This window comes from Gymnoscopelus braueri (assembly GCF_963280865.1).
Source record: "Gymnoscopelus braueri genome assembly, chromosome: 12".
In the NCBI taxonomy this organism is placed as follows: domain Eukaryota; kingdom Metazoa; phylum Chordata; class Actinopteri; order Myctophiformes; family Myctophidae; genus Gymnoscopelus; species Gymnoscopelus braueri.
The window spans coordinates 19,791,663-19,818,058 of NC_137614.1; the positions used below are offsets into that span (position 1 = coordinate 19,791,663).

General features: G+C 42.6%; 2 protein-coding genes across 3 annotated transcripts in view; both read left to right on the top strand.

The window, feature by feature from the left end:
- Nucleotides 1-331: 331 nt before the first annotated feature.
- Nucleotides 332-22,595, top strand: mbd6 (methyl-CpG binding domain protein 6). Of its 2 annotated transcripts, none has more exons than XM_080443488.1 (13): nucleotides 332-937; nucleotides 1,850-2,099; nucleotides 3,723-3,862; nucleotides 6,102-6,204; nucleotides 6,990-7,167; nucleotides 7,530-10,145; nucleotides 10,804-11,795; nucleotides 12,230-12,329; nucleotides 12,502-12,647; nucleotides 13,386-14,144; nucleotides 19,194-19,246; nucleotides 19,454-19,520; nucleotides 20,274-22,595. In XM_080443488.1, exons 3-13 carry the CDS (start codon nucleotides 3,747-3,749, stop codon nucleotides 20,343-20,345), a joined length of 5,202 nt encoding a protein of 1,733 aa, XP_080299614.1. In that variant the 5' UTR covers nucleotides 332-937; nucleotides 1,850-2,099; nucleotides 3,723-3,746; the 3' UTR covers nucleotides 20,346-22,595. The 2 variants fall into 2 exon arrangements, with proteins under 2 accessions (XP_080299614.1, XP_080299615.1); XM_080443489.1 differs by having other exon boundaries at nucleotides 332-550.
- Nucleotides 22,596-23,660: 1,065 nt separating this feature from the next.
- Nucleotides 23,661-26,396, top strand: part of LOC308096168 (kinesin heavy chain-like) — a 29,934-nt gene continuing 27,198 nt past the window's right edge. The window contains exon 1 of the mRNA XM_080443493.1: nucleotides 23,661-24,151. Within this exon, the coding sequence (XP_080299619.1) occupies nucleotides 24,023-24,151 (129 nt within the window). The 5' untranslated portion in view covers nucleotides 23,661-24,022. The remainder of the gene's footprint in view (nucleotides 24,152-26,396) is intronic.

The following is a 26,396-nucleotide window of genomic DNA, read 5'->3' on the forward strand; positions in this document are numbered from 1 at the left end:
TGACATATCTGTAGTTGTAGTTTATATATAGACTTATTTATTTATATCCCTTCTGTGGGCCAACACATTGTGAATGTGAACACTTCTTATCTTGGCAAACATACACTATGGACAGGTGCAAATTGGAGTCACACGAATCCATCACATTGTATGGAAAAGACATCTGTTTTTTGGGGCCTATTATTATTCTCCCATTATCATGTCCTTTATCAAGGAGCTCGAGCCTGATGTCTGGAACACTACAAAGGTCCCGTTGCATGTCGGGTACAATACTCTCCCCGTCCATTGCGCATGCGCGATAGAAAACTCCATTATTATTTTGCACGGAATCTGCAAGAAGGAAAAAAAAAAAAAAAAAACTGTGGTGAACAGTGAATTGTGGATTAATGGCTGGTTCTCCTGGTAGGTCGTTGGACGTGTGAACGCACAACCGGGTTCACTGAAGAGAGCCCACAGGAACACTTGGATAAAGTGCCCCGGCGGCGGCAGCGCGAGGCGAGCGGAGCGGGACATCCTTGAGTCTCTCCTCGGGACACACGTCCAGAATCAAGTACATTTCACTCAATGCTAACCTCTTTAGCATCCTAGGCTAGCGTGCTAACGTTAGTTAGCTCCAGATCACATCTCACACACAGTCAGAAGGAGGAGGCGCAGAGGAACATGAAGCGTTATTATTATTATTGCCCTTTGTGTTTTAAAGCGGACGGACCGGGACGCCGAAGCGGAGACACGGCGGTTGATCGACGCAAATATCTGATCCGAATGACGGCTGGGGCTGGTTTGGTTTGACGGTTTGGCCGTTAAGATTAAACATTTGGCTTTCAAAACATTCCCCCCCCTGTACTGTCGGCTAGTCGGGTTAGCTGGCCAAGCTAACTCCCGATTCTCCCGCGAGCGAAGCTATAGGAAACAAGAAGAGTCCCAAACTTTGACGCAGGTAACGGTTGATAGATCGTCGCTAACGTCGTTTAGCATCAGTGTTAAGGGCAGTGATCCCGGTTCTCGCACAACATTCACATGCGAAGCGAAGGGTTTATCTGTGCACGGGGGGCTCGATCCTTTTTTCTTTTGAATCGTCTTCTGCAAGAGTTTTGTGTATTTGGGGGTGTTTTGTGCGCCTGACAGCTGTCACGACAACATTGCACAAAGTGGAGTAGCTACCTAGTTAGCTTAGCTGTTAGCCTAGCTGTTATGTTAGCCCTGCTCTGTACCAGTACCGAGTCATCTGCGTGTAATATTTCAGTATTCTAGCTGCTTGTATTACAGTGATGTAGTTGTTGTTACTTGAACTGTGACTTTGGGACGTTTTCATTGTTTGCCCCAAACTTAGTGGTAAAAAATAAGTGCTGCTTCAGTCAAATCCTCTAACTCAATGGTTCTCAAACTTTATTTTTTCAAGGTCTCCCCTTAACTCTGACCCATTTGTATACCGTTAGAGTTACAGACTTGTAAGGGTCAATTTAGACCCCTCTAAAGGAACCCAGAGAGTCCCTGGAATCCACTTTGAGAACCACTGCTCTAACTCCTGAGAGTGTACAGATGGAGCATCCATTTGGTTCCATTTGTGTCCTCTCAGAGTTACAAATGGTACATGAAAGCTGATTTGAACTGTGTGTGGCTTAGGATGAGACCAGACAACCACAGGCCTATTTCAACACACCCTCCTTGCCACTTGGAAGTGGCCACAACTTGTTCTTAAGTGTTATTACAGACAGCAGTTTAGCTAATGTTATCTTCCAGACTGTACTTTGATTAAATTCTGAGCAGCCGGGAAGTTATAAATCACAAAGCTATATTTCCAGGACGTGCCAGATTTTTCCTTATCTGACCTCCATCTCTCATTCCACAGACCCCTTTCCCTTCCTCAGCATCTGTTCTGATATGAACCGAAGAGGTTGAATTGAAATCTGGATCAGGGATAAGCCTCATATTTGGGGGGGTCTCTACTCTAGAGGAGAGGGGGGAACAGTCCTTGTGGGACATCCGGTCCGGCATCCAGGTGTTTCTGGCAGTCTGCGTGCTTCTATAACCCAGCAGTATGTACGTTGGACAGTGGATACCTTAGCCAAAACAGATCCTGGCTTCCCAAAGATGACAAGGTATGTGCTGTGTTCATTTTTCTTAAGCAAACAATTTTCAGATGGTTTCATATTTCTGTTGTGTTCATCCTGTGAAATCCCAAGCAACCTCACTGGTAGATAAAGGCATTAACAAGCAAGTCTTGTATCACTTCTTGAGGTTGCCTGCGACTAAAATGCCTATTGCCTGCATCCATATTTTATATCCCAGCCCTAGTTTCAGGAAAATTGGCTCAAGTGCTGGATTTTTCTTTTCTATATCTATGATAAAAGTCTACACTTAAGTGTGTGTGGAAGGCAGTTGGACCCCTATTGCCCTGAACAGGCTCCTTCAGCTGTTATCAACTAAAATATGGCCTACCTGCCTTCCATTGCAGTACTGATCTAGCATGCATTGCAATTATGCATTTATAAACAAAGTTACAATCCTCATGTTGTCATATTAACACTCTGAGATCCTTGCTTGGACATCCAGATGTGGTTTACAACAGCATAAATTTATTAGGGATTGCATGTAATAATCCCAGCATTAAGCATCAGATGACCATACTTGATGTGATGACTGCATTAACATGAAAATTATACTATACTAAACCTAAATATTGGCTTCTGCAAGGTCTGCCATTGTGTGAGTCATGCAACTAAAGTTATAGCTCTGTTTTGCAGAGTTTATTTATTTATTTTACTCGCCCAGAGTCAGACTTGATCTCATGGATGACTTATTTTATGTTTCTACTTGGAAGTTTGAACTAGGTTGTGAATGTTGACTTAGGCTAGTTTAGATAAATTCATGGATGTCTCCAGGATCAAGTAGCAGTTTTTCTCAAAAGTGGAAAGAAAATAGACCTTTAAAATTCTGGTCCAACAGAACGAGATATTGTAATTATGTATTTACAAAGTTGCTAATTTCTCTATTAACAACGGAATTGTGTTATACAGAACAGCCATGGGGAATCAATACGAATACGGTGAAAAACGTATTTCAGGAAAAAAAAAAGAAGTTCAAAACTATGGATTTTGTATGCACTTGTGAAAAAGTTTGTCATAAATCTTAATAAATGCTAGGCTAAGTACAAAGTACCCTCAGCTTTGGAGAAGATTGATGTCCTTACTTTTGAATGCCATTAAAATGAACCAGGCTAAAAAATAAATAAATGTGCCTTGGAAATGAATGCAGAGAGTAAAAATGCTTCTGAGTTTGTCTGACTAAAATTCTCTGTCAACTGAACTACCCCTTTAATGTTGACTCTGAAAGATGATGTTACATAACCAGGAAAGCATGCTGTCGCATTCATTAATAGAACAGTGACGTCCTTAAGACTGGCTGAGGAAATGAATTAATTAATTTGTTTACATTCATATAACAATCTTCTCTCACATGCGAAATAATATTCTTATGCATGAAATAAAATCAAGGGTTGACATTTTCATCTCTTGATTTGCGTTGCTTCTCTGGCCCATCTCTATTTCTGGTCAGAAAAAGATAATATTGATTGATTGCATTGAGGGGGGGGGGGACATAAAAGTTCATGCTGTTTTAATTTCTCTCACTTTCTTATTTATTTATTTATTTAGCAAAGTCCTCTAAATAATTTGACTTGTTTTGATATGAGATATCATTAGCTTTTCTGGTTCCGTCCCAAGGTGCTGGAAAGCAGCAGCTACAAAATGATGGGAGGCAGTGAGACTGGCAGTGGGGACAAGGATGTTGTCCATGCCGTGGCAATTCATGTCCCCATTGGCTGGCAGAGGAGAGTGGAGCATGGACAGGTTGTCTATGTCAGGTAAGGCAGTGGTTCTCTTTGAATTTCAAGGACTTTTGATTGATTGATTGAATACTTTAACAGTTTGCAAAAAAATGTACAGTTAAATACAACGCTAAAAGGATTGAACCCAAGAAAGCACTATGGCTTGTTTCCATTAGGGTCCTGTGTATTCAATTCATAGAAACATTTAGTGACAACAAATATGCAATACTATGCAAAAACATCATATAAATGAGTTGTAATCAAAAAGAAGAATATGTACGGTAGACAGTTCTGGGGGGGGGGGGGGGGGTTCTGGTGATAGGCTTGAATTCTTTTACAGGGGCCTGTTACGAATTGCAACCGGTTTTGAAGGAGAGTAAGGATTCACACTTTTTGTATGTCTGTTGGTAGGACATTCCACATTTTGATGGCATAGTAGTAGAACTAATTTAACCCCTTTTTGTTTGAGCCAAATCTGATATGTATTTGGCCACGGACCCCCATTTGAAAAGATTTTGTGCCAGGGAGAGAACATTTGTAAAGATTTGTCAACATGTTTCTAAAATAGCTGAAAAATAAAATGGGGCTTAACTGTTTAAACTGTTCTCATTTTTGATGAGGACCCCCTGGAACATTTTTAAGGACCCCCTGGGGGTTGTCAGACCCCAGTTTGAGAACCAGTGAGGTAGGGAATGGCACACAGAAATACATCTGTGAGTCATTGTATATGTAGAGATTTGAGGAGGCGTGCGTCTGTCTGTATGTATGTAACTTTTTGTTTGTGAGTCTGTTTTGGCTAATATGACTCATACTGTTGAAGAGAGCTGCTTTTGTCAGGAGGCTGCTATTTGGTTATTTCACTGTAAAACCATAAGTGTTAATGTAGCGGCTACATTGTAGTCTAACTCTGAGAGTGTACAAATTGGACTGGAACGTGTCAATTTGGTTACATTTGTAACATTTGGTTACATTTATCTACAAGAGTAGATATTGCCTTGCTTTTTTTAGCTTTTTGGAAAGATGCAATTGTGTTATGTCATGGTGGCTTGTGTGGGGATAAAGAGTGACTTTCTTGTTAATAGTTTGATGTAGATTTAAGCCTACGCACTTCCAAGAAGAATTACTTTGTTTTTTTTGTGGATCAGAACAGGGAGAGATGGGATTACTTGAATATGCTTGTTTTTACAGAATATTCTTGTTTTTACAGTATGTTATTTTCGTGGTTTGGTTAATAATATGTTTGCCTTTTGGAAACAGAACTGGAAATGCCCAATTTTATTTTAAATGGTATAGAACCATTCTTGACATTGAGGCATGATATTCATCATAGTGTATAATACGACAGTGTATATGACCTTCACAAAACATAGCCTATTACTTATAACATTAACAGTAATATTTAGCAAGAGCTGTTCGTTGCTTTAATTTGCATATTGTCGCTGTTGGGCAGAAACCTTTTAACTCCTTGTAACTGCCCTGCTTCGTCATACAAGAGTGAGTGTCACGCAAAATAGCCAATCTATAAGCTCACAACACATCGCATCTCGACACATTTTGAGCCTGTAGATCTGCTATTTCTGCTGTTTTTGAAATATTTTTAAAGTCAAAGTCTGTCTGTGGGGTTTATAAATATTTTAAGTATTAATAAGACCTCGCCACCCCACAAAGGGACAGAAATGACTCTCTCTCTCTCACATTGTAAAAAACAAATGGATTGGAAGTGGATGCAAAATTGTATGAGACAGGTAGGTGCTCAAAAATCGGTCAAAAGTTTTGTATATTTGAAAAGGTGCAAAATGTCATGAGGCTGGTGTGCAAGTCAGGCAACACATAAACTTTAATAGGAGAACCAGAGAGTTGCTTGGTGTTTGTTCCGTGTGTATGCCCACCTCAGTCACACCGTTCTCTTTTGCTGAGGAAGTCACAAAGGAGAGAGGAATGTGCAATTATAAACTATTTTTATGTCATGGTATTATAACCATTTTAAGTGCTGTCAATGTGGTTGAGATTGGCTACATATAGTATCTTACATATACGTATTTTTTTTATATTTGAGTGATGGCAGCATTCTATTGAACCAAATGAACAACAGTAGAGTTGTCATTTTTATCACTATGCAGTTGGTTAAAAATAATTTATTTTTATGATATTGATTTATTTATAGAAATGACAATTGCCCTAAACCCAAGATAGATCAATACCAGTATTTAAAAATATCAATGATACCCAGCCTTACTTACCAGTCTGTTTTGTCCATCTTTACTTTACTTTCTAGTCCCAGTGGCACTGCCCTATCTACTCTGGATGAGGTTAAGACCTATCTGTTGACTGATGGGACCTGCAAGTGTGGGCTGGAGTGTCCGCTTGTCATCAACAAGGTAAAGCAAGCATACAAGCTAAATGTGTCTTTGTGTCCATCCTTTAGATGGTGCACAGTGATGTTTTCAATATAATTCCAGGACCCAGGATGAGTTCTACAATGCTTTTGCGCTTGGCAATTACTGTTCAATGAGAGGCGAGCAGGCAGGTAGAGAGATGCAGGCAACAGGCAGAGAATTGTGCTGTGCTCATCTTACGTACACACCGCCGCTCTTGCCGTCTTTAACTTTTTTCTATGCGACATGCAGGAAAGAAGGTTGAATGGTTTTAATTTGAAACAATATAGCATCATCGGGGTAAAATGGGGTGTGTCCCCTAGAAGCATTGACAATGAGTTTACTGCATCCTTTCGGATTTCAGACACAGGATGCTTACCTAAGAACATCACTGCTTACAGTAAATTGCTATTGGCACTCGCTTGTCATACTTTTTTTAGTGTGTGAGAATCAGTAACACAATCAAGCAAACAGTATGTGTAGGGCTGGGCATTAACCAAAAATATATCCGATTAGAACCAATAATTGACTAATCTTGCTCTTGTAGGTTAATAGAATAATCAAGAAGCAGGTTTTTTTGTGTGCTCTTACATATCAACGATTTGACATGAAAACATTCTAATATGATTTTTTTTAATCTACAAAATTTGGGAAACTCTGATCGAGTTAGTAATAAGTTTGTCTGTAAACCCCTCGCACTACAACATAATTTGGTTCAGACAAAATCGGTTCAGACAAGCCTCAAATCACTTTGTACTGAGTGTACTCCTTTAATTGTTTTCTTGCAGGTGTTCAACTTTAGTGTTGGTGTGAAAGCGGAGCTGCAGCAGTACAGCCAGCAGCTGGGCAAGGCAGAGCAGGATATGACCAAACTATGTAACCATCGTCGGAAAGTGGTAGCCATGGCTGCATTGTGTCGCAGCATGCAGACATCACAGCTGCCCTTCTCTGCCCATCATCACTCAGGTATATTTGCAGATTAACCAGTGGTTGGCGGGGTCAAATTGTACCTCCATGTTTGTTGGGCCCAAATGTCCTCTCAAAGACAGGAGATTATGGAAATTGTCTTTTTGCTGGACCTACTGTAATTTGCGTTTTGGCTTAAAATTGTGGAGAGATTTAAAATTAGGCTAAGGCAAGTAAGTAGCGATGAGATTTGGGGAATGAATGTAGTCAATGGAAATCAGTAGACATGCCTCACATAGAATTACTTGTCTGTGTTTGCCATTTGCCCCCTAAAGTTATAAATGGCCCACCAGAATTTGTTGCATGGGCCTATTTATCTAATCACGGTTTAGTAAAATCAGTTTTGTGTCATGTACTTTCAGAGGTCAACAGTGTCTTGGTAGACAACCAAGATCCAAAGAGGATGCGCGTGGAAAAAGAAGAAGAGGACCATGGCACTTACCAACCCAAACCTCATATGGCTCGTGCCCGGCCCCACAACAACCTCAACCCAGCCCCCTGCGCGAGCCCCAGATCCTCCCCTCAACTCATGTACCCTTACAATGGTTCCTCCCCTCTCGCACACACGGCCACAAACTCCCACCATCCCATGGATGCTCTGAGGAGGCTACAGTATCCTCCTCCTTCTCTGTCTGCTTCCTCCTCTTCTTCCTCTTCATCTTCCTTCTCTACCGTCTCCTCCAACTCCCCATTCCCTGGTTACAGCGCCCCCCAGCGATCACCCCGTACGCCCACGCCCCAGAACCTCAGTCAAGGTCAAAGGTCAATACCCCAAACCCCGGAGACCCCTGGGTCGCCTCGGTTGGGACCGCTCTCGCCGCCTCCCCCGTCTTCGCCCATGACCTTGGGTGCTGGAGGAGGAAGGGGAATGCAGTCCCACGCTTCTCATCCTCACAGTGTTATTGTGGGAGGTTCTCCCCTTTCTCCGTCTCCATCCCCCTCCCCATCTGTTAATAACATGAACTGTGCGTCCCCTCACCAGAGATCCCGACACCCCTCTTCCTCCTCTTCCTCCCTCTCTGAACAGGGAGGAGTTGCAGCAGGAGGTGTAGAAGGAGGAGTAGTGATGGGAAGTAACTTCGCTCAGAGAAGGAAGTCCACCTCTTCCTCTCCCCACTCCCCTCTCCCCTGCGGCTCTCCTAACCCCAGCCTCCACTTCCCCAAATACAAGCTGGAAGACATCTTGGAGCAGTTCAAGAACTCAGGCAACAGTAGCACTAATAACCACCACCTCCTGTTCCCTTCCAGTCCTGTCCTCCTGGCCAACCAAAGCAGCAGCAACAACCCTCACATACTCTCCCTGGCGCTTGATAAAGGTGGCAACCTGAAGGCCTCCAAGGCTGCTCTGGGTCCTGTGCCCAATGCAGGACCTGCAGGATTTGGGCTGAATGCAGCAGGGCCCTCTGGCTTGCCTCTTGGACCCTTTCTGAACCACCACCACCACAGCCATCAGGCCAGGCAGGCGCACCCATCCTCCTTCCCTGCTAGTAGTCTCCTCTCTGCAGCTGCCAAGGCCCAGTTGGCTAGCCAGATGACTCAGAGCCAGAGCTCAAATCCAGGTGGCAACCCCTTGACCTCGGCCTCTCCGCTGGATGTCTTGAAAGATAACCAGCAGCAACAGTCGTCGAAGGTAACAAACAGCACTTTACACAAAAAACACGCCCCTTCCTCTAGCGCTACAACAAGGCCTCCTACCCATCCCTCCCTCGCAGCGGCCTCCTCTCTCCTCTTCCCTCACTCCCACCCTCTGGCCCAGTCTCTTGCCACCTCCTCACATCACCTCCCTACACCTGTGGAACGCAATGCCTCACATAGGAAAAGGCAGCGGCGGTCGCCCACGGTCCTCAGCATGCTTAGAGAAACTCAACAGCTTGTTAATGGGCCGAGGAAGACTCCACCGGGAGACTGTATTCCCAACACCATCATCAACCTCTCTTCCTCCGCTCCCTCCTTATCCTCCTACCCCTCCCCATTGTATTCCTCCTCTACCTCAACTGCCACACAGAACCATAACTCTGCCATCTTGGAGAACCACCAACACCCTATCCTCTCAGGGCAGTCACCCAGGCTCTCTGCTACTGCCCGGCAGTCAATGCCTCTCGCTGGGCCTCTAAGACAAATGGAGGCCCTGGATTTCACTACAAGCCTGGCTGGTCCTGCTGGGACTCCAGCCTTGGCTCTGGACCCTCCAACTCAGCCTCTGTCTGCCCTGTTACACCTACTCAGTGTGCAGAATGCACAGCAGGCCGCCACTTCAGCATCAAACTCTGCGCCCGGCTCGCTGGGCTCTGTGTCAGTAGGAGGAAGTGGAGGAGGTGGGAACACGAACAGACAAAGCCCTAGACCACAGCCATCTTCTCCTGGCTCTTACTCAAACTCTGTTAGGCCTCTTCAGACCCGCTCTCCCTGTCGAACCAATAACACTACTCTACCCTCGACACAGCAGCCCCTTTCTCCTTCTCCCACCTCCTCCTCCGCTCGGCCCCGATCGCGTCAGTCTCCATTACAGGCACAGCCTCTGAAATCTAGCCCTTTACAAAGACTATCCCCTCCTTCGACAGCATTGCCCAGTTCCCATTTAGCTCTCTACAACAGCAGCAGCCCTCCTCAGCCTACTCCCCTGTCTCCCCATTTAACAGACAAGCACCAACAGACTCGGAATCAGAATCACATTACCACAGTTGACTCCATATCCCAAGCACCCTTGCATGAGGCCTCAACCCATGTCTCCCTTGCAACGGATATGTGCAGCAGCAGTAGAAGTAGAAATAGAAGCACCAGCTTGTCAACAACCATGGACCTGAGTCATTCTCAAAGTTGCGTTACTATGGTGACATCCACCTCCCCGAAGCCTCTGGATCTTAGCAACCACGTTCTGGCCCTGCTGGCGGCATCTTCCACTGCACCCCAAGGGGAGGGGGGGTCATTGGACCGTACCACTGGCAGAGTGTCAACTCCACCGGGAAATGACACTATAGGTGAGGATGACATTTGGTAAACGGTGGAAAGTTGCACTTTAATTCTTAAATATTTGTATTTAGTTTTGCCCATTTTTGTTTGATTTCACTGCTTTTCATCAAATGTACATTTTATGTAATCTTGCATGCCTCATTTATTAAAAGGGTACTTCACCCAAGAAATTACTTTATTTCTATCATTTACCTACCCGGTGATGTCTTTGCGTCACAGAGAATTCTTGTTTGTAAAGCACTCCTTAACGGTGAATGAAGAATCTAAAAATTAAGAACTTGATGAATGGAATTAATTAGAGACCTGATTTAAAAACAGCAAAACTATATCAAAAATCCTTCCATAAACTCAAAAACACAGCTCATATTAGAATTTAGGTTCTCTTCTGCAGAAGTCCGCTGAAAAACGTTAAGCAAAATATCACCACAGAAGACAAAAATAAACTTTTAAAACACTTCTTCTATGGTCATATTTTGGGAAGGCACTGACAGATTTTTTTTGACAGATTAATCAGGTCTCTGATTAATTCCATTCATCAAGGATTCTACCATTTTTCGATTCCTCATTAAAATTCTCTGTGACTCAAAGACGTCACCGGATAGAAATAGTAACTATTTACTGTTTCTGCATATCCTATGTTAATCATGTACATCTCAACTCCCTCAGGGCCCGAACAGTCGGTGGCTGCAGACAACCAGGTTTCCATAGTGACTGATTCTCCACAGTCCAGCAGCCCTGGTGTCGGACACACCAACCCCACCGCTCCTGGTGACAGCCCAAGTCTCTCCTCCAGTCCTTTACCTTTAGCTGAAGCCTTTCCCTTCATGAACCAAGAGCAGCTTCTCCAGCTGTTATCAACCACAGGTGGCCTACCATCCATCCTGGACCCCACTGTCTTGGCATCGTTGCCCCTAGGGGGGCTGTGGTTAGGCGGGCAGGGTCAGATACCCCAAGGCCCTGTTACGCCACAGCCTTCGCAGAATCTTTCAGAGCAACAGCCAGACCATCAGCAACAACACTTACTAATACAACAGCAAGACACACAGCAGCACAACCAAGACCATCAACACAAACAACCACACCAGATGAATGGCCACCCTCTGTTCCCGTTGTTGCCCTCCTTGCTTGGCACTCAAGGGGAGCTTCCTCTGAACCTCCTGGGCCTGCTCAACCCGCTGCCACCCCCGGCAGCCTCTACACCAGGACAGGAGGCTGATCTGGGTTTGTCAGAGAAACCAAGCCTCCAGGCGCTCCTCATGGCCTCCTTGCTGCTGGGGCAGCATCAGACTGCCATGTTGCCTCTATCAGGGCTGGGTCAGTTGAGCCAGCTCAGTTTGGAGGTTCCTCTTCACCAGCCCCACCAGATTACAGCCACATTAGACAGCCTCCCCATGGACAAGAACTCCAGCATGCTGGATCCGTCATCACTCCCTGGACCCAGCCTCCTCGAGGTCCTTCAGGGGTTACTTCCTCCAGAGGGCTCTCTACAAGCCCTGCAGTCCCTGCTCCTCCCTACCCACCTCCCCCATCATCCCTCTACAGCCTTCCTCCCCCTCAGCCCTGCCCTGCTAACCGCTGCCCTTGGCTCAGCCGAGCTCCACCCATCTCATTCCACACAACTAGCTCCTGCACAGCAAACCCAACATACCCCACCTCAGGTAGGCTTCCCCTATCTCCAGTTGCTCCCTTCCTCTTAGGTCTGTAGTTTTCCATAAAAAAATCACTTCCTAAATGATTCCATGATTTCCCTTAGTTTTAGTTGTTTTTCTTAAATAAACATTGGCCCTTTTCAAAATATGTTCTTTTTACCCCCTGCCCTATTTTTAGCTTTCCGCGTACACCACTTATTCTGTATGGTTTGGGTTGCTGTCAAAACTTGTTTATCTTGATATGCGTGAGTTTCAAGCACATTCATGTTAGTTTGACTTTTGTATTTTAAATTTTTGCATGTATTGGCAATGTTAATGCTATACTTTAATTAAAATGTGAATACAGTAACAACAAATAAACAAATAAAATACAAATAAGTGAAATGGGAATTTGAATCTAATTGGATTCACTCATGCCTTTTCCCTCTTGTCCTCTGGTCCAGGGTACCTCTGTTGATACGCTGATCCCCCTTCCACTCCAGGGGAAGGACAATCCCATCCTGCAGCAGTTACTCCCTGCCCTGCTCAACCATTCTGTATTAGGCAAGTTGCTAAAATACAGGCAACAGCAAAAACACAATGTCATTGCCATTGTTATTATTGTTATAGTGTTACTTACTTAATCCTCTTCGTCCCAAGTGGGACATGATAGTGTAGTGGCATATTTAAATTGCTTAGCCGTTATAAAAATGTGTTTGTGTCTGTGTGTTTTTAGGAGATCTCTCTGGCCTCGCAAGCCTCCATAATATGGTGGGGCTAGGGGCTGGCCAACTCCTCTTACCTCCTGTACAGGCCTCAGCTTTGGGGATGTCCCTTCTTCAGGGCCCTGATGGAGCCATCAACCTACTCAACAACATACAGGTAGGAGTCCCAAGGCTGTGTGGGAGATGGCTTAATATGTAGTTAGAACATTGCAAGTAACATGGGCTTCAGTGGCTCTAGGAGGTAGAGCGGCCACGCGGGAATCGCAAGGTTCCCAGTTCGATCCCGGGCTCCCACTGGGTTATTGTCGAAGTGTCCTTGAGCAAGACACTGAACCCCTAACTGCTCCCATTGAGCAGGTTGGTGCCTTGCATGGTTTCCGCCGCCATCGGTGTGTGAATGTCATTCACTTTGGATAAAGGCCCTATATAAATGCACCATTTACCATTTAACACTGTGTTTTGGATTTGTTGGCTTATAGCAATGCTTAAAAACGTTTTGCACGAAAAGCACTTTTAGAGGAGTTGAATAAAAATGTCCATGAATATGCAAGTATGGGCCTGTAGATGCCCAGATCTTACATAATCGCAATCGTTTGATGAGTCAAGACTCATTTCCGACTGCATGTCTTTCCTCCTCTTTGTCCCTCGTTTCCTGCCTCTGTCCTGTCCGAATAATAGCAAAACTGCTAAGCTTTCGAGGGCTGTGCAGGTATGTGTAGATTCATTGTAGGTAAATTTGCGTTTTAAACATTGATTCGATTTTTCAGGGGCTCCGGTTCCAAAACATCATCAATGTGGCAACAAATTGTCATTCATTGCCTCTCCACCAATGTCACCAAAACCAGACTTTTGTGTATTAAGTGCTGTACTGTCTGCTTTCTTTTCTCTTATTCAGCTAAACATTGCACCACCGACGGAAGACAAGCCAATGCCGTTGCAAGAAACACAGAGTCCCACCCCACAGGAGGACATTCCAGCCAGTCACTTAGTTCCAGAGACAGTACCGAGCCCCGCCCCAGCCCCTCCTTCTGCTCGTCCTCCACATCCAACCCCACTTCTACAACGAGGCTCTGGGTCTGCCAGTAGTGGAGGGGTAATAGACCCATACACCTCTTTCATGGACACCATTTATACCTCCTTCCTCCAAGTTAGTGCTAAAGAACAGGAAGAGGGAGCCCAGTCAGGGCCAACAGACCCCACGTCACCTTTTTGTGCCTTACCCCCCGTCTCCTTCCAAGCGGAGCACCCCGCAGCCCTCCCCCAGGCTAGCGCCCCCATCTCCCTTAGCCCACGCCGGGCGTGCTCCCTTCGTAACCCTGACTTATCTCGCCTCAGCCTGGAAGCGGCGGCCCACTCCCCCGCACAGGGCACCCCGAAACCCAGTGAGGATGAGTCGGCATCACCCTCACAGAGGAAGGCAGTGATGGTGGAGGGACACACTCACCCAGAGCCTCCTCTCCCCCCCATATACCTGGAGGAGGCGAAGACGGACTGCGCTGGGCCGGCTGCAGCCGCGTGCCCCTATGTTGAGGCAGGGGTGGAGAGGCAAGGGGATCTGCCCCAGGCTGGTGGGTACCACAGCCCCAGAGATGGAGGAAGCGGGAGGTCTAAAGAGGAGAGTGCTGGGGTGCTGCTGCACACTGAACAGGGCAGGGTGAGTGTTTGTGAGGGGCATGGAGGGACTCTTACCGTTTTTCCTTTTAATATTTGCATTTTATGAGTTTAGCTAATGCAGTGGAGTGAATGTTGGTGAGTAAACAGTTAAGTGTGTGTCATGCATAAGGCAGGCATGCAAACATGTAGCTTTTCGGCGAAAATCACTGTTTGAATCCAAATACCGGTAGGTCATTTGTGTGAATTGTGCAGATCCGAGGAGAAAATGTTTTAGGGGGGTGTCGTGTTGATTGTACTGGCTGCGTTGGTCATCGCGCGTACAATTCACCAGAAAAATAAGGATGTTGTGGACGAACTTCAAAATAAAACCAGTGTTGAGTTGACTAATCATGATACGTTAAAACTGATCTGTGTGATCGGTCTTATTTTTTAAGTCCAAAGTATCTCTCCAGCCTGCCTGCAGTAGCTGGGGGGCCATGACGCGGTGTTGGGGAAGATGTTTGAATGACAAATGAATGGATAATAAGTTTGTGACTCGCTCCACTAAACTTTTTAACAACGTGAAAACCATGCACTGGGGACGAGTACCGATCTTTCCATCCGTTGCAGTGGTGAGGGGATCGTTTTTTTACGCCGTGTCTTGCCTGTGTGCTCTCTGCGAACTTATCTCTCCCTCCTTCTGTGTGTGTGCGTGTGTGTCGTACACGCGCACATGTGTGTCATACGCGCCCGCTCCCTCCACATAAAGGAGAGGTTAGATATCAGTGATTTAAATATTGTTATTTAAAAGCCCCCTTAGGTACAAGTATTTTCTGCAGTGGGATTATATATTTTTTGCTGGTAGATAATGTTGAGCTGGTCATTTTAAATGTTACATTTTGGGTTTGACACTGATCCTAGATCAGCAATTAATGCAATGTTTGCCTAAAGCAGGGTTCGGCAACCTTTTTGACATTAACTCATTCACTGCCAGGCTTATTCACTGCCAGACCCGTCATACAGTAAGCCGTCCTTGGCAGTAAATAAGTTAAGTGCCAAGTCTTCATTTTCTTGATAGTCAGTGTGCCATATCAACATAAAGTTTATTTATGACACAAAAAAATAAAGAATCCGACTGATTTTGATTGTCCATATAGGCTACATAACAACCTTTTTTTCTTCTTCTTTAGAAATATTTTCTTTCACATCAGGATGTAATGATCATTAGACAATAACCCCACGTATCTCTCAGACTCCCTCCCCAGTCAGAGTTTGAAACTTTGAATGAATGTAGAAATATGTATGTGCAGGATGTAATTTGTATATAGATGTGTGGGGACTTAATTTAACTGACTAAACTTTTTTAGAATATTTAATTTTAGAAGAAAAAAACCTCTCTCCCACACTTATGCCGGTGTGCCAGTGATCACCCTCCCCTGTGCCAATGTTGGCATCCGTGCTTAAGGTTGCCTACCCCTGGCCTAAAGTTTATTCTAATGCATTCATAATAATCATATGGCAGGGGAGAACGGGGTAAGATCACCTTTTACATTTTAAATTACCATGTCCAGAAAAAAGAAAGCTCTATGATAAAGTGTTCATTTATCTGGTCTAATATTTGCGAACGAATGCGCGTGCTATTCTTGTCACCTTTTTCACCCCTGGTCTGTTTGCATCCCTGATAAGGACACATTGACATGGCACATACTGTACATGATGATTGAACATTTCTGTTGTAGGGCAAGAACACTTTGGTAGAGGTTTGGGTTGTGTAGTTACCTTGCCATGATGTTACTCTAAAGGTGGACAAGAAATCAAAAATAATTGATTATTCAAAACTAGCTCCTAATTGTATGACATTGTAAGGTGTAATAGCTCTCAAATTTAATTTTTTTCTTTATTTGATAGTACAGTAGGAAATGGAGAGAGATGGGGAGTGACATGCAGCAAACAACACAACTCAAACCTCTACAAAAGTGTTCTTGCCCTTAAAGGAATGTTTACCCTAAATCCAAAGCCACCCCTATTGTATTGTTTTGTTTTGTTTATTTGTGCCATAACAAACGGATTAAAAATAATTAGACAATAAAACAAGCATTGCACAGGCAAGGAGAAAAAGACGGGGCTTGTTTGTTTAATTGTTAACTGCATTTACGCATAATAAAAGATTATTCATATTATTTTCTGTGAATACATCTTTCAAGTGTTCTAAATGACATGAAACATTTATAATACCGTTGACTGCACTATTAAAGCCTAGAATCAATACTATAAAATATGGTTTCGCAAAGTTTTAAGTGGGAACTTAAATCTTTATCTCTCCTAGAGGGAAACTTGTGTTTACAGCCCATTGTCTCACCATCTCGTCTATAAAACCACAGCCATATAAGAAATACACTAGAGGGGTTCTGTCAGATCAGTTTAGTCACATCATTAGGGTGACTTCTTTAGGACAGATCCAAATACTAGGGGACAGAAGTCCCCAGCTGAGCGTGCTCTACTGTCGACTGATTAAGAGAAGGACAGACGGATGCAGACTCTCAGTGAACATTCTGTAGCGTCATTCCGCACTCGGTAGCCTGAGTAGCCACGTTTCGGCTACTCAGGCCTTTATCAACGCTGATGAAGGCCTGAGTAGCAGAAACACGGTCGTTTGTCATGACTGCTGCTGCGGTAAATGATTAAATTCAAAGATAATTGTGAGTGTGGACTGTGTGTATTGACTGCTTTAGGATGGAGCCATGGGTATAAGATTAAACACCCAAACGTTAGAGTATGGCGTCAAATGCAAAGAAAAGTAGAGAAACCTAATTAAAGCATCTGTTTCCATACAGGTATACTGCGTGATAATAAGAATTAACATCCTATCTCTGTGGCATGTATAGAAATGCTGAGCAGGGCTGTTGACCTTGATTTTTGGATTAAGATGGCAAGAGGAAAAGACTCAAGTGAATATTAAACCACGTTCATTATTGGGGCACCAATGGCTTCAGTCACAAATACCGCTGCCTAGTGTTTCAGTATGAACAGTGACATCTGCATTTCCATCTATGGGGAAAACATCAATAAATACGGTTAATACACATCATGGTCGAAACTAAAGCACACATTTGATTATCTTGATGCTTGTGCTTTAGTGTGATTATGTAAGGAAAAACAGAAGAGCAACTCTTTCTCAAATGATCAGAATGTCAATGCAGGATGTGATCAGACTGTCCGCAAGAACTGTGGATAACTGCATAGAGAGGGAGTTACAGTAGGGTTGCAATACATAAACCCCTCATTACAAAGATGAATGCACATTTGAGAGTTCATTGGTGTAAAAACATGGACACTAGTCTTAGTCTACAGAGAATGTGGGAAAAAAGTGATATGATTAGATGAGTCATCCTTCATATTCTCCACAACCCGGTATGTGTGACGTACACCAAGAGAACAGTACAGGCCTGAATGCTTGACACCTACAGTGAGGGTGTAAAAATGCATTCCATCGAAGTTTCAGCTGCAGTTTTCCTCCCAGTGTGGAGGAAGAAGGCTTGTATGACTGTGATCTCTACCTCTTGAAATACTCCTTGGTTTCTGTTATTTGTAAGCGATAATGGCAATTCTCAAACTAGTTGTCCTCAAAACCCTGCCTCCAGTCGCTGTGATTAGCCATATAATACGCATGGAGGGAGTGCTCAATGACCACGCCACTGAGACACCTTTCTGAGACACTTGATGTTGTTTTTTTCTTTATTTTGTCACCCGTCTGTACATAGATGTCACTCAGGCATTCGTCGTTGCACAACATCTAACTGGGGTCAGGATATCAGCCTGAGTCGAAGGCAAGGGCTGATACAACTGTGCCAGGGATTTGATGGGCATGGATGAAGGCTGGCAATAATTATCACTATAGCCTTATTTATTAACAAAACAGAAAAATTACTTCTGATGAACACTTTTAACTGAATAAACGGATTAATATTGGTGTCCATGAGGACCTGTCCCTGCAAACAAAATTGAATCCCAGTGGGATTCAAAAATTGGCTTAAGGGAGGACCGGCCGGACCACGTCGTCACGCTCATGTCACTATGACTCAGTCTCAACCATATAAGGAGTTCCCGAAGCAGCTATATATAATATGAGCATAAAAGGACAAGGACTGACACATACAGAGATCTCCATATATGAGCATATTGGTCGGATATCGGTTTGAAGTAGGTGTCTGAACCTCTAGTGAATTTAAAGGTGCTGTAAGTGATAATTCTTTGTTTAAAACAAAAAGTATTTTGTTAACTTAAAGCTCTATATTCTGATGGTAATCATTGCTACAGTAAAGAGTGTCTGTTCAGTTATAGTGGTCTCCCTGTCTCTCCAGCTCTGTAATAAACCGGTGGGTCACCAATTCAGTTTTATATTGTTCCAATTTTGTCCTGTATCTCCTCATTGGATGCAATTGTTATCCCAACCCGAAAATGTCTTCTGTTTACTAAAGAGCTACAGACTTGGGGAGACCCCTGTTACTGAACAGCACACTATGTGAATGTAGAGCTATTTAGCACTCATTTATAACCCGCGCGGGAAAGTTGGTGAGCAGAGATGCTCAGACTCAGAGTGCGGTGGCACATTAGCGTGCACTGATTGGTCAGCTGCACAAGGGCTGATATGGCAACTGACCAATCAATGCAAGCTTATTGCCCATCTGTACTTAAATCAACCCCTCACCCAGGGCCAACAAAAGCGAATCATCATGACATCGCCGCAACCAAAAATGTATTTCCGGGTAGATAACGCAGGCAGCGTCGCATTGGAGCAGTATTATTCCTTAACCTTATTTCTGGAAGAACAGTCAATGACATATTGTTAATGACTATTAGACATCTATTTATCTATTAGTTATAATATCCACAGGTTGACAAACTAGACATGGCTAATATTCTGGACACTTTATTTTATATTGTGAAATCGTCCATAGACATTCTACCCGGAAATACCTGTTTGTTAACAAACATTCGAACATGCTGATCTGGTCTATACAACAATACAGCAAATGTTCATTTAATGTTCATGTTTTTTAGCGTTTGTTTTGTAACATGGCTTGTCTGTTTGGATTCTTAACCTCTTCAGGATCAAGCAGGACCAACAGTGGGAGCCAGGAGAGGCAGGAAAAGGAAACAAACGTAAGTTGCCCTCGTAATGTTGTGACATTCAGTGTGTGTCTTCGGTATCATACATCCTTACATGCGTATCAATGCAGGTGCATATGAAGTAACCTATGCACCACAGCAACAAACGCTTAGTTTTAAATCGGGTATGTTAAGTTCTCCTATGCTATTATTTATATGATGCTGTATTATAACTGATTAATTATAACATGTGTGTTTCAGGCTACAGAATGTACTAGAGGATTTCAGAGACATGGATGCTGCAGCGCTGGAGGACAACAAGCCTATGGTAAAATGTCTATATTGTGTGATTTTGTGTAATTGTGGAAGTCTTTTAGTCAAAGCAAAAGGACACTTTGGTACAGGTTTGGGTTGTGTAGCTACCTTGCCATGCTGTAACTCCAAGTATGTTTGTGACATTTACAAAACCTGACTAAAGTGGATATTTCATGCTGTTTTTGAACATTTTGTTTGTATTTGTTATGATCCTGCAAACGTGTTTCATAAGGTTGTAGCCAAGTTTTTCAGCTGCAATGATAAATGACTGGCTGCAGGGGGCGCTGTTGAAACGAATTTCCGTCAAGGCATTTATTATTTTCTGTGTCTTTAAAAATTTACAATAGGAATCACTCGCGGTATCCAGCCTTGACCACAAAACTAACCTCACATCAGCAGTAAATGTTAGAAAGCTTGGTTTCTGTTTACTGTTCAGTGCTCATATCTGGTCTAGATCCCGCCTACTATATCCGATAATTTCCACACACACAAAAATGCAAACACAGAGACCGTTTCCATGTCCGCTCTAGAGTGGAACGGCGTCTACCAGAAAACCTGAGTTAGCCACTTCCGCTAGTCCCGTATTTCGCCGTTTGCTTTCTTAACTAACTGCGTCACAGTGGCTCAGGCTAAAACAACGGTGGTGTAAATAAGAGAAATCAATATTTTAGATGCAGAGTTACAAATGGCTAAGTTAACCATCAGGATTTTACTGTGTATGATCTCTGACACTCATTGTGCTGTCTTCTGTTTACTGTTACTCCAGGCAGCACTGCTGAAGCCTGAGAGGTCAGTCCGAGGCAGGAGGCGGCGAGGCGCCAGGTCACAAAGGCAGTGATTGGAAGAGGAAGCTGTCAATCCAAGCTGTTCACCATTCATAGTCCAGAGGGGAACGCCTCTTCTTCTTTTTCTTCTCCTTCTTCTTCTACTTCTTATTCTTTCCTGTCCTGCACACCTCACCTTCATCATCACGACTGCTCCCCTCTGTCTAGAACTTATTTTTTTCCTCTTCTCAAAACTGCACTAATTATTATGCCGTTATCATGTCAACCATTGTTAGGGCAACCACTACAAGAGAGAGGAAATAAAACACATAGGAGAGATCTAGTTTCTAAAAAAAAGAGACAAAAAAAGAAAGACAATACTTCGTCACAGATGCATTTTCCACTTTGATCTTGTAGGTCTAGTACACAAAAGAATGGTTGCTTGACTATTGTGATCAGAGCTCAGTTAATACATTGTTAGTGTTAGAGAATTATGTCAACACAAAAACACAAAACAATCTTACTGTTTTCTCCTCATCAGTGTGTTTACTGTGAGTCAGGATAAGCCCACCTACTTGAATTACCTATGGTTGCTCTCTCATGAATGTGTGTGTGTGTGTGTGTGTGTGTGTGTGCGCGTGCATATGTATGTTTTCTGTCTGAGTGTTTGACAACAGTGCTTGTCCTGAGCCCTCTCCCACTGTGCCACACAAGTTGGTTTAGTTGAATTTATTACAATTAAGTAAAATGACACCCTATGCAGTAAAATGCGTAGGGTGTTAATTTAACTGTTGAGAGTGTACTAATGGAACCAAATGCACCCTTACAGGACCATTGTAGAGTTTAATTCAACAATCAGAATGTTACAGTGTAATTTGGTGGACTGAAGTAAAGGCCTCTTCGCAGAGACAGTACAGTGGTCTTTTGGGGTTTAAAAAAAGAAAACGTAAGAGAAGTTGGCAGGGAGTAATCTTGTTTCAAGTGCTGTTGAATTTAAACAACCCAAGGACAAGGTAAGGCAATAATTTTAAGTCTAATGTATGCCTCCAGGCATCTTAGCTCTTAAGCCTAATTTATACTTCATTGCGCTCTAGCATCGCTCGCTGAAAAGAGCAGATCCACAAGCTCACAACACACCTCGTTGTGACCTTGTACATCTGCTATTTTCGGTGTCCGACGCCATCGTATGACGGAGTAAAAAATTAAGCATTAGGATCGTTTACATCAACTTGTGTTGAAATCAAACGGTGTTTGATCGTGTTATTTTCTTTCTGTGTTCTGTTATGGAATGGTTATTACAGCGTATTGAATCATTGGAGTATCTCATTCCTGTTGGAATCTTTTAGGGAAATGTATCCCTTTTATACTGGCTAAATGAGAAAACAGAGTAATAAACCCCATGTGTCTGTTATTCTCTGTATTATGGGTGGTTTTATAGAGCAGGAAATTTGGTTTCTTCCTACATCGTTTGAAATATTATGGAAAATGACTTTCCAGATCATGAAATTTGTGATTTTGCACACAAAAATATGGAAGATTATATGAGGGTGAAACTTACTCATCCTATATTATTATGACTACACCGTTTCTTTAGTTGTAGAAAGACTACAATTTCACATACTGTGCTACATCATGATGTGAAGGATAAATCGACTGTAGACTGATGGGACCTAGTTCATCATTGTATTGCAAAGCCACTGTCAACATCCCAAGCAGACCAAAATCATGAAACCCAGTCTGCAACTATAAACTTTGGAATATTGAAACATGGCAAACACCGAAGCCCTGAAGAAAACCACATGGTTACAGACAGTATCGAGTGAATGGGTTACGACGTTCTGTGTGAATGCGAAGAGAGTTGATGTACATGTGGGTTTGTTGAGTTGGTGTTTTCTGTCTTTTCTCTTCCCTCTGTCTCCTCATTCACTGTTTGAGCTCTCCTTCACACACTGCCCCACCCCCACCCTAAAGAGTACCGGCATCTTTAGCTGTATTTAAAATAGAGAAAAAACAAAAATAGAAATTAAATGAAAAAGAAAGCAGATTATGCAATTTCTACACTTGGAGATTTTTTTGTACATATGTACAGTTAATGTGTTTTATTTTGATTTTATATTCTTAGAGAAAGAGACCAGAGACAGAGGACAAAATGATGAATAGTGAAATTTTTCTGGGAATTGTAATTGAGTATTTTTCTCATTCTGCCCCCTTGCTTTCAATACTTATGTTTAAAAAGACGAAGATTAAATTGTGGACTGTAGCTTTCTTTTTATATGGGAGTCTCTTTTTTTATTTAATATTAAACTATTTACAGAAAAATGTAACCTGTTGTGTTTATTTCCATTGGTTGAAGAGATACAAGGGAAACCGGCGCTGAAGGTGTGTCCTATCCTATTATGTGGCCTGGCAAATGTTTTTCTTTTCTTTTCTTAAAAAAAAAAAAAAAAGTGATTAAAAAAAAATACAGCTCTGCATGATTTCATATTTTAGGCAGCAATTAAGTGTAATTTGCTTCTTTCATGTACTTTATTTTACAAACCTTAGTTGAAGCAAACATGTATTTGGATATGATGAGGTAATGGTATTTCCAAGAAGCTCTGATTTGACAGTACTGTAGGTGATGGCAAAGATTTGTGCTTCATCATCGTTGCATCATCTGACTCAGTAAGTGGCCTTTAGGTTGAGACTCCTATAGACTCCTCTTAAAATCAATTATATTTGGTGCCTTCCCTGAATGACTAAGTGGACCAACCATTTGTTTCAAGACAATGAAATAGAGGGGGTGAAAGAAGTCACTGTAGCCCCATTGGCTATGTTATGGACTATATAATATATAGTCATAAAATAAAATAAATAACCAGTCTTTTTGTGCAGTATATGATATTTGATTTTAGTTTCACAGACAAGTAATTATTAAGTAAGTTATTCAACATGGATTCTGCACTCCCATGGGCCCAGCATTCGTCATGCAGTGCCTTTGTTGAGTGCAGGGAGGTGCCTGCTAGGTCAAGCAGTATAGTGCACAAACCATTATTCTCCTCGGATCCGACTTGTTACACATCTCTCCTCTTTTCCTGTGTTCCTTGTCTCTCTACACTCCTCAAATAAAGAAATGCCACACAAAAAAATGATAACATGGTTGAGTGGAGGGTTTGGCTTATAGCCTGTGATGATGTGTGGATGCTGAGGTAGTGGGTACCACTTTAACAGTCTAGATGCAGACCACGCCCTTCCCCCAGTCACAGCAAGAGGGCGCAGCTGGCGACCAAACAGGCCATATGATTAGTACATTAGACTGGTACAGATAGAAGCTACAGCAGCATCTCACCTTCAAGCAGCCACACCACAACCAGCGCATCTTACAAAAGAAGGGAGACAGCATCATACAAAGACGCGACCAAGCTAGGACAGACTTACAGAAGACCCGAGCGACACTGGAATCCGTTATGTCCATTATGTAGGCCACCTTTCTGCGATTTTACCTCAAATTTGACACGTTTCAGCGCCTGTCCGCCTCTGCGACAAGAAACCGTTCAGCTGCGCAAAATATATTTTCGCTTGAATCTTTTGACCTGTATGCGGTGGGTTTAGCATTTTTAACCTTGTCATCGTTTACCGATTTCCAAAGTCATTCTATTACAAAAGGACGTAGCATCCTTGCATCCTCAGCACTTCATTTGACGGTCGACTAGGCCCGCAAGTGTCTGATTTACCCCCGCAGGACAGCATCCAACCCAACTGAAATTGCGCAATGGCCGATGCCACCACGGAGTGCAATATAAAAGTGCTGTGTCGCTTTCGTCCCCTCAATCAGTCGGAGATCCTGCGTGGAGACCAGTTTATCCCCAAATTCCAGGGAGACGACTCTGTGCTCGTTGGGGTGAGTAAAGGAGATGCTTTGGTTTTCATATACAGGCCCTCATTAATAAATTATTGTGTCCTGATGCCTTTGTTTTTGTTATGCTTTTTTCCCCTCTCAAGAAAAATGACAATCAGTGAAATATTCTCAACAGCCTTTTTTATTAACCATAAAGAGTCACAGCCTGCCACAGAAAAGCAAAACGCCTTTAATGTTGAAATGCGCACATTGGGCCCTTACTGATGCATCAGGCATCAGCTGACTGGGTCTGGCCTCTAGCCCATCCATGATATACACAGACTAATGAGACTATCCTGTTTGCCTAGATCAGTGGTTTTCAACCGCTTTCATATCAAGGTCCATTATTTATTCAGCATTTGAGCCACGGACCACCATTTGATGATTTAGCCAATTTAGACAATATTTTGTTGTCAAGATTTTGTCCCCAATTCCATGCTGTATTGATGTTGGTATAGGAGAAACAGGCAAACAAAACAAACAAAAATATAAATTCTTCTACATTCTCTAATTGTGGAGACTTCTTGTAAATTAAGTAATGCAGATGTTTAACAATAATTTTACTCTTGAGAGTGTAAAATGAAACCAAATGCAGGTCCATTTGGTTTCATTTTACACTCTCAAGAGTTAAATATCTAATACGGGTCCATTTGGTTACCAACTCTCCATCATTTAGCTAGGGACCACCTGGAACCCCCTCAAGGACCACTGGTGGTCCCCGGACCACTGGTTGAGAACCACTGGCCTAGGTACATTACTGTTTACATTTGTTAATTAAGACTTAGCCTGTGTAGCCTATACATCTTTGATACAGTCTTATGGGTATACATCCTAGCCCTCTATACAAAGCCTAACCTTTGTTTATAGTACAAACATGGTATTGAGCTGATGCGATGAGACCTTCTCCATCATTTGCAGTGAAACCTTTTTTTTTTCAATACCTTTTTTTCCCCTTCTTTTTTTTATGGTTCAAGTTATGATTTACCTGCTCTGCTACCCTAAGTGACCTGGGCCCCAGCTTTCTATTCTATTCTATTCCTTGTGTTACAGTCAGAGGCCAAAGCTAATGCCTTGCTCTAGTGACTAGTCTATAGCATCAAGAAAATTAATAGAAGATCTAATTAGTAAGAAATACTACAGATTCATTTAGGCATAGAAAGATAACCCTGAGCTGTATATAATCCATATTCTCCATCTAAGACCACAGGGTCAAGGCGAGGCTTGATGATGGTATTTTAATATGGGGATTCACTGTAGTCAACAATAAGAGACAGCTTGCATGTAACCAAACCTGGGAATGTTGCATGTGCAGGAAAGATACAAGACTGCAACACTTTCTAATCAATTTAAAAAAAACTTAGATTTGATTAAAGTTTCAGAACATTTAATTTAAGTAAAGTAAATATCAATATACATAAAGTGAACAACATTATTTGATTCAACCACTTAATAGGTAGCATATATCTACTTTATTAGATAGATAAAGAGAAAGGGGTCAGAGAAGGTAACAGATGGGATAAAGGTAATGACTTGAAGCCTTGTCATCCTGATGAGTTCAGTGTATATACCAGCTGCTTTTGCCACTAGGATGTGTACACTGAAAATCCAGAGTGTTCATTTAACTCTGAGAGCGTACAAATGGACCATTATGTAAAATTTAATTAACACTCAGGATTTTACTTATGACTTTATACCAATCCTCTAACAACAGCGATGTAATGTAGATAGATACAAATACCTGTAAATAGGCTGCCTAATACTAGCCTGCACCACATCATGTGATAATGAGTTTTATATATTGAGAACATTTGTATAAAAGTATCATTAATATGAAGTTGTTGCAGAATAAACCATAACAAGACATTGAGCAATGAGCATCCTAGCAGTCGAGGAGATTGTGCTACAAGGAAAGTGCTTTTATCATGGGTTGTCCTCTGATTGTAGAAGTAGAAAATCCATTGCATCCATGTCTTATGAACCTTTCTTCTGGGGATGCATATTTTAGAAATAATGGTTCTCTTGAGCAGGTGCAATAGGTTCATCTGGCATAGGCTGCTAACTATCAAGTCTATAGTATTTAAAATCAACCTAACTCCTATTGCTTGGATATGATAAGGCTTTCAGAAAAATATATTCTGTCTATAAATTAACAATTTAACAATTTCTTCATGGATAGTTGGGTGCAGCCTAAAACAGCCCCCAATCAAAAAACAACACTCAATCAGATGAGGACCACATAACTGCCATT